General features: G+C 30.7%; 1 protein-coding gene across 2 annotated transcripts; it reads right to left on the reverse strand.

Moving 5' to 3' along the window:
* Window positions 1-5,176: 5,176 nt before the first annotated feature.
* Window positions 5,177-10,796, reverse strand: LOC127074575 (ADP-ribosylation factor-like protein 2). 2 transcript variants are annotated; one of them, XM_051015900.1, is made up of 6 exons: window positions 10,657-10,796; window positions 10,324-10,390; window positions 10,137-10,247; window positions 9,511-9,673; window positions 9,032-9,112; window positions 5,177-5,509 (listed from the first exon to the last, which is right to left on the reverse strand). In XM_051015900.1, the coding sequence occupies exons 2-6, from the start codon at window positions 10,386-10,388 to the stop codon at window positions 5,372-5,374; spliced, it is 558 nt and encodes a 185-aa protein (XP_050871857.1). In that variant the 5' UTR covers window positions 10,389-10,390; window positions 10,657-10,796; the 3' UTR covers window positions 5,177-5,371. The 2 variants fall into 2 exon arrangements, with proteins under 2 accessions (XP_050871857.1, XP_050871858.1); XM_051015901.1 differs by having other exon boundaries at window positions 10,324-10,409; window positions 10,657-10,738.
* Window positions 10,797-11,453: the final 657 nt, after the last annotated feature.

Genomic DNA, 11,453 nt, shown 5'->3' on the forward strand with positions numbered 1-11,453 from the left:
GAGTAGAAAGAAAGGGAGAGAAGTTGGTGCTTCGACAAATCAAAAGACGCAGAGTTATGAGAGTGAGGAAGGAAAAACTCAAAATAAGGTTTTTTTGTGTGTTTTAGATTGAAACAAGGAATTTTCTTATATAATGAAGTGAGGAAGAAAATATATCTCATCTAAGCAATGTGAGACTAAGATACTTTTTTCAACAAACACACAATATGAGACTTGACTTAAGAATTTTTTCAAATTCATCTCCATATATTTGAATATTGACATAATATTCCAAAAAGGTTGATAGAGGTGGAGATGCTAAAGGTATGAACGGTGAAATGAAGTGGAAAATTTTCTTTTTTTGAAGTAGGGGAATAAGATATTATAAGAAAATTTATATTTCTTTAAAGGTGACATACAATTGATCATCAGAAACAAGACACATGTATTGCCTATGAGAAATGGAGTATCAAATGAAGAAACATTCTTAACACATAAGTTGAAGTTTATTTTTGTTGTGAGGTTTAAGAAGAGGAAAATATGAACAACCAAAACATTTGAGAATGTTGCAACATGGTGTTTGCTTGAAAAATTTAATATAGGGTATGTCAAAATTTTAAGGAATGGAAGCGAGTATATTTACGCTTGAGCCAATAATACGAGATATAATTTAATTAATACAAGATCTAATTTAGTTAGGGGTGTACGTGAGTTGAATTGGATCGGGTTTGACATAATCTGTTATCCAACCCGTTCAAACTTCAATGAGTTGGGTCCGTCGTCCAACCCGTAATTTCATTGTCAAAACCGACTCGACCCGACCCAATCATTAATGGGTTGGGTTGGATTGGGTTCACGGGTTGTGTTTCAAATAAAAAATATATTTTTATGAGTCTCTTTGTCGGTTTAAAAAAAATATAACATGACTCAATACAATCATACTCATTTATAACATTCAAATTCATTGAAACACATCATACAATATCTAATAAAATTCATCAACACAATATAACACTTTATAATAGTATAAAATTCAATCAGACACATTATTTCCATAAAATACATAAGTTAGAAATGATACTAAAGAAAATAAGAAACAACATTTAATTTTGAATTACGTAAGCTCATTGGTTTAGTAGTATTATTGGTGGAAAATAATTTTTTTTGAAAAAATTATGGTTATTAGTGAAATATTAATTTTATATTTTTATTAAAAATAATAATTAAAATAATAAAAAATTACTAAAACTACATCAATGGATTGGGTCAACGGATTCGCGGGTTGCAAAACTCAAACCCGATACCATAACCAAAATTATATGAGTTGTTATGGGTTGGGTTGGATATATCCGTAAATGAATGAGTTTGAGTAATTTATGGGTCGAGTTAGTTCGGGTTAGCGGGTTCGTGGGTCGATCCGCATCCATGAACACCCCTAAATTTAATTATGTGTTTAGCTTTAAAAAATACTTTTTTTTATATTTTTAAAAATAATTTTTATAAAAATATTCTTAAAAGTATTATAAGTTTTTTTAAATTCGTTTCTTTAAAATTAAAAGATTATTTTTGATATTTTATATCATAAATATATATTAATAAAGATCAAAATATAGTCGAAATAACAATTTTTTTAAAAATTTATACTTCAAAAATAATTTTTATATAAAGTTATTCAAAATAGTTTTAATTTTGATATTAATTTTTTTAATAAAATGATAAAATATTAAAAATAATATTTTATAATAAGTATTCAAACTAAATTTAAATTTAAGTTTTTTATGAAAAAAATCATAATTTCTTTTAACAAAAATATATAACACGATAAAAAACTTTTTAAAAAGAACTCTTATGTTCCACAGATAAGGCGATGAGACGACTTTGGTTTTATAGGGAAATTGATTTTCTAACCTAACTTTGAATTGTTGAATGATTGTTAAAGCTTCCAATTTTATTTGAAGTTTGAATTGTTGAATGATTGTTAAAGCTTCCAATTTTATCTGAAGTAAAAATATTCAAGTAGAACGATTGAAGACATCCAGTAAGAGAAACCTTTACTAAAGACCGTGTAGTAGGTCCCCAAAAGTCACTCTATACTATGGGTGACAATTGGATCCATTAAGACAAAATTCATTCTATCAATCCATTAAAAAATTCATCAAATCCATCCATTACATAAAAACTAAGTTAATGGATTGGATTAAATCCATCCATTTATAAGCATGAATTGATCTAATCCATCCAACATATTTTAATAATCTAATAAAAAAATTTTATCTAACTTTAAAAAAATAGTTTTTTTCAAATATTAAATTTTTTTTTTAAATACAAAATTCATTTTTTTTCCGAAATAAATCGATTTTTTTTGAAAAATACAAAAAACCAAATTTTCCCAAAAATTTAAAAGTCGTTTTTGGAAAATTCTAAAATTTGATTTTATTTTCGAAAAAGTTATTTTTTTGAAAAAAAAATCGATTTTTTTCATTAAAATACAAAAAATTAATTTTTTTCAAAAAAATAAGTGATCTTTTTCAAAAAAAAAAAAATCAATTTTTTCAAAAAAAAAAAAAATATTAAAAAACAATTTTTTCAAAATAAAATTCTATTTTTCGAAGAAAAAAAATGGATGGATGGATATTCATCCACTAAAAATATGATAATGAATGGATTGGATGAATTTTATTCATAATGGATGGATTGGATTGGATATTTTTAAGAAAGTTTTAGTGGATTGTTAATGGACTAATGAATTGTTTTGATCGATCCATTAACGATCCAATCCATCCATTTTGTCATCCCTACTATATACTAACTCGAGGGGATTAGAGTACCAAACAACAGTAGGAACAAAAATCAAGCAATCATAGTGAAAGTAATATTAGAGATTCAAAACATGCTTTTGAACGTCACAATGTTAGGATTATTTAAGGTATGTTTGTTGAAAAAATGAATTCTTTATTTTATTTTTCAAAATGAATTTTATATAACCATTTTTCAAAAATATTATAAGTTTTTTTTTATATATATTTTTTTAAAAAAATTAAAGAATTACTTTTGATATTCTATAATATAAACACACATTATTAAAGATTAAAATATAGTCAAAATCGAAATTTTTAATGATTTTTATAAAAAATATATTCAAAATCGAAAACTATTTTAAAATATATTGAAAATAGTAAATTGATAGACCATAAAAACCCATATTTCTCTTGAAAAAGACTTCACTGGTGGCATGTGATTTAACTAGACAAAATCAGGGTGGAACTTAATGAAAACAGAGTTATCACATAACATGTCTTTGGTTATGGTTGGAACAAGAAATAGATTTTGTAAAGTAAAGTTGAAATTAGGGTTAAGATTGAAATAAAAATAGACAATTTTTTTCCACCTTCATAGGTTCTCTCAAACTTTTAGCGAAAAGTAAAAAATATCTCATATTTTTAGAGATACATCTTCAGACACACTTACTTCTCACAAAATTAAACGCCAACGAGTGAAACACCCCAATTATATCTAATTTTTGTTCGGAATTGCATCTCAGAATGTTTTCTTAATATATTTTGGAGACTGTGTGAACAAAATCAACTTGACTTTACAATGGAATGACCGGGTAGCTCGGTTTACAGAGACAGAATGGGTAAGATCTATAAACACTTTCAAGTTTTTTCTGTTTCAAATCTGCAGGTATGTTTTTTCGGCGTCACCCTAATTAAAGACGTCTGAAACAATTTCCTTCTCTTACGATTTAAGGCGACATGCAATGGGATGATCGGCTAGCTTGGTTTGCAAAACATGATTATGTAAACCAAAAATTACATTAAATTTCCATGTATCATCCACCTTACGATATCCGTGCAATTTAATGCAATTTAAAGAGACACTCACATTTTCTCAATCCAGTGCCATTACGTTTCAACTTTCGAAACGGTGGAACATATGTGTCACTTCTCTCGCATCTCATGGTTACAAATGATTGTCTTTTATTAGAACTATTGTCGGACTTTCCTATTACAATGTCAAACCCCAATTTTCTGATCTTCATCCGGACCCATTCAAGTATATCTTCACGAGCAGTAAATAGTTGTTCATTTTTAAATTGTTGACCAACATATAACTCGACATCAACCGATCTAGCACTCGATTTAACGTCATCATTCACCTCATCCAGTTTAACATCTTCATTCACTTCATTCGATTTTACATCATTACTCACAACAGTTTTATGAAACACATCTGAGTGCATCATATCTAATACAAACCAAAATAAAGAAACGGTTAAAAAATAATAACAATCAACTCGGAGATGCATCTCCGAAACAGATAGCAGGTGAATTCATAGATGTATATTTGGACATAACGTTTATTTTCCAGCTCATGAACAAGATTAATGCAAGCAATAAGGGATGAAACGAGTAAACTTTATCTTAAATTGCAGTTTCTTTTGTTCCCTTTAATGTGGCAAAACACAATAATAAAGATTTGAAGTTGAAAAATTGGTTGAGGAGGAATTTTTTTAAGTGTATTGGATTGTGGATAAAACCAGCAAACCTTGTTTGTTGCCAATGATGAATTGGTTTGAGCCTTCAAATGAGGATTGTGGCTGAATGTTGAGACCATTTGAAGTGACATGGTGAGAAGCACCACTGTTTAGCTGTCGACAGACTTGATGCCCCGAGGGCAGTATTGACCATTAAGGCTTGAGAACGAGAAGTGTGGTAAGGACATCGTTGGAATGTCACAAGTGTTAAGTGTAGGGTTAGAGGAGCCACCATCGTCTTTCCATTTTAGATGAAGCTAAGATAATTAAATGCCAGTTGAGACTGTTTACATAGTCATCCTTTATCACAAGGAACCATAATTCAAAATAGAAATTAATATAAAGAGTTCATCGTAAAGTTGTGCAAGAGCTTCATCCTTGTGGCACCCATAGTAACCACCGCAATGCAGTTTCCTACTTACAGTGGAGGATATGATCTTATTGATTCAGGCACTTATTCAAATCTCGACTCCCTAATTCACAAATTACCTCAAAATGATGCCAATTCTGTAATGCATCTAGCAGGGACCAGCACCCTGTTTTTCTAGCCTGCGTGCATGACCGATTGGCTAGTGCTAGCAACTTTTTTCGAATATGGTATGCAATGTGCAACTTTCCATTAACAAATAAAATAGGAAAAATAAAATAGAAAACCCAAAATAAGAGGCACAAAGAAGCCATTTTCCCTATGGGTTTCAAACGTTAAATGTTATTGTACACATCAACGGAAAAATTCCATGTGAAACATCTTAGAGATGCATAACGATGTCTTAAGATAGCATATTGGGATTAAGAATGCTCTTAAATTCAAAGTTTGAACTTTGAACCCTTTCACGGATATTGACATGACCATAATTAGTCGAGCACATAGATCCTAGATGCTATGTCCTGGACCAACCAATCAAATCCCTCAAGCAAACCCTCACCAGTGTATGCACTACAGCCAACTATCATCCAGTGCCTCGACTTATCCATAGTTTCTAAGTTCAACACCTGCACAATTAGAGCACATTAGTAAATAAACATCAAGAAAATATATATAATAAACGAGGGATAACTCTACCTTGACCAATTGCAATACTCACGGTTGTTTGATCATTCAAATCAATTGAAAGTTGGAACTTCTGAAATCAACTAAGGATTACTGCGAGGATATTCTTGGATTATTCAGGATTTTCATATATTGTCAAATAAATGAACTATTTTTCTTGTCTGACTTTATTTTGTTAACCTATATGTTTTAATTTATGTTGATCTTTGTACACAATCTCAGTGAGAATAGATCTGTATTTTTAGTTTTATGTAGTATCGCCTACAGAATGAAGTGTTATAACGTTACAAAGAATCATATCTAAAGGACCCTAAACTGCCTTACTTTTTAGTCATACCTCAAAGAACAATCTTGACAACTAGCTGCCTAAACTGGGCAATGCCAAACCCAACGGCATATGCCACCAAAGTCAGAACAAATACGAAGGCAGCATTATTGGAAGATCTTAATAGAAACGATAATTTCTATAGAATCCCAGTACTAGAGCACCCAATTATCACTAGTGACATCTTCTCTAACATTGAATACGATATCTTCGTGTATACGTTCATTGCCATCCCTATTTTCTTGCCATTATCTTCATAAGGAATACTTTTATAAAAAATGTAAGATGATTTCATAGCTTCCTTCTTTTTGCCCAACTTTGAATTAGTCATCACATAGACTACACAATTAAACAATTCCCTTTTATAGGTTAAAACAGTATACTTGAAATCTTATTTACCCTTTCAAAGACACTTGAATACTTTTCACAATCGAATAAACTACAAGTTAAACTCGATACTGACAGTGCAATTCTGGAAATGCGCCCCAATGAGATCTCCACCATTATGATGGCTTTTTGGTTTTAAGTGTGAGCATAGCTAATTCGCCAGCAAACAATCCATCTTTTTCTTTGAAACATTAGTTGGTGATCGATCTTAGAATATTTTTCCAAGTTTGCCACAATCCTATTCAAACATTCATATATTCTATCAATAACTTCATTGTCAACAATGAATTCAGTAGCATAATGCAGGATAAGTAAATGGTCGACTTATACAATGGCTTGTGTAGTTGTTTATCCTATCTTTTCGTGAATAATGCAATTAGCAACACGTGTGTCCAATACAATTGTTTCCGCTTTATAATTCACAATATTGTTTGTAACAACCTCAACAATATTATCTTTCCCAACTTCCTCAAGGATATCATCAATCCTCTTAAACACCTTATCTGAATTCTTGCTTATGTTAGAATTCTAGATGAGCCCCATCATGAATTATTGATGAAAGATGGATAAACAGCTATATAGGCAATTGCATGTTGTCAATCATTTTCTTAACCATGTTTTACATTATTCTCTTGAATTCATTATTGATAATGAAGTTCTAGATAAAATGTATGAATGTATGAATAACATGGTACCACAATTGTAAAAGTCTTCTAAGATTGATCACCAACTTGAAAGTTTCAAAGAAAAATATTAATCGTTTTGTGATGAGTTAACTATGTTCCCACTTAAAACCAAAAAATGTTAATCGTTTTGTGATGAATTAATTATGTTCACACTTAAAACCAAAACACTAACACAATAGTAGGGATCTTATGGAGGTGCATATCCAGAATTTTAATGTTTTACAATGCGAGTATTGAGTTTAACTTGGAGTTTATAGGGTTGTGAAATGAATTGGAGTGTCTTGGAAAGGGTAAGTAAGATTTCAAGTATACTTTTAATAATCTCGAGTATCATGTTTTAAACTTTAATTAACTTTTAATTTGTTTAGGTCCACACTAAAAAAGAACATATTAAAGAAAAAATATGAATGATTAATCTATGTGATGACTAATTTAAAGTTTGGCAAAAAGAAGAAACCAAGGAAATTATCTTACACTTTTTATGAAGATATTCTTCATAAAGATGAATGGCAAGAGAATAGGGATGGTAATGAAGGCTAGGTAGTCAATAGCACACCGTAGTGGCGTAGCATGGCGGCACGACCCCTCACCACAACACTATTGGCCTGCGAAGCACTATCGACGGTAGCGGTCATAGCGGCCACAAATATGATGTCGTAGCGGCACAATCACTGCACAATAGTAATGTTGTAGGCTTGTAGCGGTTGGCTGGCTGCTATTCTCAAATTGGCGACAATTTCTTAAAATCCAAATAATTTTTAAGAGTATTTTGGTCTTTTTAACCTTTTTTAACCTAGTATTAAAGCCCGGGTGTTTGCTTCATTCATTTGCATCATGTTTTGTCATTTTACACTCTACTTCGCCACGCCAATCTTCATTGTTTTTCACAAATCACCATTGTTCTTCGCCGTTCTCTACCTTTCATATATTACTTCACCATTTGCAGTCATTCTCATATGTTCGCAATAGCGGTCATCCTGTTATTCACTATGCTGCTATAGCATTTTGGGGGTCCGGTGCTACATGCCACTGTCTCAGATTAACAACCAAGAATGAACATATACACGAAATCATCGTGCTTAATGTTGGAGTAGAAGTCACTAGTGTTGGTGTTGTTGGTGATGATTTAAATGTTCCTCCTAGTTCTATTAACAATGATCTCATTGATGAAGAATAAGAAAATAATGAAGATGAAGAACTAGAAGAGAATGAAGATGACTATGCTTATACAGGATGGGACGACATCTTGAAAATCTAGAATCATTGTTTTTAGATTGTTTTCATTTTGAACTCGGTTTTTAGGACTACGTTTTTGTTAAGAATTTATGGTTATGTTTTGAGTATGAGTTTATGGTTGTGAACTTATAAATTTATGATTATAAACTTAACTTAATGTTATGATTTAGAAGTTGTTTTCTTCATATATGATGATTTTTGGGCATGTGCAAGGAAATTATACATATCTAAATATATTTTTCTACCCGTAGAATGGATCGTAACTTGTAGTAGGATTTTACAATCCAAACTAAGATTTCCGAGTTAAAAATTTTCAATCCCTTACTGATTCTACGTAGACTCTGGACTTTTACAACATTGCAACTACGAATATAATGTTGTTTTAATAGATATTGTATTAAGTCATATGTTCACATCTAGCATTAGTTGAACAACCAATTAACCAATCGTCCATGTTCACAAAGACTAAGTTCAGTGGACAATAATAATATGTTGTGAAACTTCTACACAGATTTCAGTGCAGGAAATATTTGCTTTATAAATCAATGAATCTTGCAACAACTTATGGTGAAGTATATATGTTCTGTGATTGAAACCTGATTGCATCTCTTTACATGAGTGATTTTGCAAGTAATTATTAAGATAGTTACAGCCTTGCACAAAGATAATTATGAGGACTAATGTAAATAGCCCATCTAGTTATATAGAACATCAAGTGTTCAAAAACACCTTATAGTCAATTCTCAGCATAACATCAAGTATTTTTTTAGTCATAATCCCTACAATGTTACTTAGGTAAGAGAAAAAGACCCGGATAAAATTAAGCTTACCTTAGCTATTTCATCGGGTGCAAGGGCACCTTTAATATCTTGTTTATTTGCTAGAATTAGTAAGGATGCTCCAGATAGTCTCTGTCATATGTAAAACAAAATTAATGACATTTGAAAATACTAGTAGCTCACAGATATCTAGAGAAGAGCAGAGTATTCATTCGCGATGCCGTCTGAGCATCCTAAATAATTAACATCGAGAAATAAAACATTTTGTTCAAGTGCTAGGGAATCAAGATAACAAGTAATTCCGACTTATTATTGCTTTGATTCTTGACCAAAATTCCCAACGGATTCACTTTGGGCAACTACTCTACTTGGATGCATTAGCACAGAGGACACACAAGTCTTTCCCAATCAATAGATTAAATAAAGGGATGTGAATCGGTATGCCTAAAATGTCTGAATATCTTCAGTTAAGTACTGCATGTAATTAATTTGTTACGTTGACAAGTAATAACTATTTGTATTGAACAAACCTCTTCCTTTAGAAGGTTATCTAGCTCCATTTTGCAATCATCCAACCTTCTAAGATCTGAACTGTCAACTACCCAAACTAGACCATCTGTTTGCTCAAAGTAGTTTCTCCAGTAAGATCGAATTGTTTTTTGGCCTCCAACATCCCATATATTTAGAGTGTACCTGCCATTGCCAATTTGGATAAATGCCCCAGCATTCTAGAATATAGTAAATCAACGCAAGAAACTCATCAAAACAAAGGCTAACATATGAAGAATGACCTGGCATGTTGTGTAACTATAAAGGGAAATCAAAAGCATTTTTTTTTTGTAAAGGGAAATCAGAAGCAAATACTTTCAAAGAATTTAAAGCAAAAAAACTATCATGTTTTAGAATATACCACAATCAAATTAAGAAGCAATATCATGTGTTTATCCCCATCAAACAAAAGAATAATACTTTGCCACAGAAAAATGCATAAACCATGTTCAGTTGAAACTTTAACGAAGCTTATTCTTATTCACATATTCCCAAAAAATGATGACTAACATAATTAGCAATCGACAAAAATAAAAATGGACATCAGCAGTGATATGCATATAAAATTAGAGTAATTTGTGGGGTGAAAATTAAAGCAAGGTTTTACTTCTGGTAGGCGATGGTTTTGATGTTGAAGCCAAGGGTAGGACTAATGACACTAGTGTCCTCCCCATTAATCTTCAAAACGATTGTAGTTTTTCCAGAATTGTCCAACCCACTGCATATAAACCTCAAGTATTAATTAATGTAGTAAAATCTAGAGCAAAGAAAAAGGAATTGGAAGCTAAACTTACACCATAAGAATTCGCATTTCCTTTTCCTTCTTTTTGATTTTTCTAATGATGGTGAGAAGACCCATTCCTAGAGAGAAGGCCAAAATGTGAGAAATGAATTTGGGTTTTAAGATTAACTGTATGCATCTAATTTTGAATTCCCCAAAAGCATAGCTTTCATAGTCTTGTTAAAACCCATTATGAAGCTATATTATCAGCCAGCAACATTTCCAAATGGCGCACTACTATCAGCCTTTACTACTAAATGGTGCACTACGATTAACCTAAACGAAAGCACATCGTAATAAATCAGAAATCAACAACAAAACGAAATAAAGAAGTGGAACGACTTACAATCGCTGTGAACGCTGAACCGAATGTTGTGTGATTGGAGTAAATGGTTTTGGAGAGAGAGAATTTACCCTGTTTGGTTCAGCGATGAAAAAGAGTAGAGACCAAAACGTGCGGGATCCATAAATAAATTTTCTTTTTTTCAAATCATAGCTAATTAATTTTTAGTGGAATTTTTATTCAAATAATCATAAATATTCAAATTAATTCATTTCTTTTTACGAAATTTCCAAACCAATACATTTTAAAAATAGTTTAATGGAAGGGTCTTGCTAACTTGTGTAAAACAATTAATCTCTTTTAAAAATAAAAAATCAATTTAAAAATAGCGTCAATTCAATTAACGACAATTCAATTGATTACGATGTATAAAAATTATGAAGAGTCGTTAATCCAATTGACGACGATAGTGTACAAATACACTAAAGAGAGTATAAAAATAATTAACTCCTCTTATCGCCAATTAAATTTCCGTCACTTTTAAATTGATTTTTTTTAAATGAGTTATTTTAAAAAATATTTGGATTAATTTGGATATTTATTTGAAAAAGTTAATTATTTAAATAAAAAAATCATTTTTAATTGTTTCAGAAGAATAAGAGTCTTAATTTTCTTTTAATGAATATAATATATCATATTTTACACAATAATGTGGATATATCAAAACTTTGTTTTTATGAATTTCAAATTTATTTATATAACGTAATTTTAAAAAAAAAATCAGAGTGCTAACTAGTGTCTGGGAAAAATTTATTAGAAAAGAGAAATAATTAAAAAAATTATTTAAGACAACAAAAATT

Source organism: Lathyrus oleraceus, chromosome 4 (genome assembly GCF_024323335.1).
Source record: "Lathyrus oleraceus cultivar Zhongwan6 chromosome 4, CAAS_Psat_ZW6_1.0, whole genome shotgun sequence".
Taxonomy (NCBI): domain Eukaryota; kingdom Viridiplantae; phylum Streptophyta; class Magnoliopsida; order Fabales; family Fabaceae; genus Lathyrus; species Lathyrus oleraceus.

What these genes read in the sequence shown, in the direction of transcription:
- LOC127074575 (XM_051015900.1), bottom strand. Translation starts at nt 10,388, where the DNA reads ATGGGTCTTCTCACCATCATTAGAAAAATCAAAAAGAAGGAAAAGGAA. An exon ending in AAAACCATCGCCTACCAGAA is followed by an intron (nt 9,674 to 10,136) that starts GTAAAACCTTGC and finishes TGGCAATGGCAG; the next exon opens with GTACACTCTAAATATATGGG. An exon ending in CACCCGATGAAATAGCTAAG is followed by an intron (nt 5,510 to 9,031) that starts GTAAGCTTAATT and finishes CTAATTGTGCAG; the next exon opens with GTGTTGAACTTAGAAACTAT.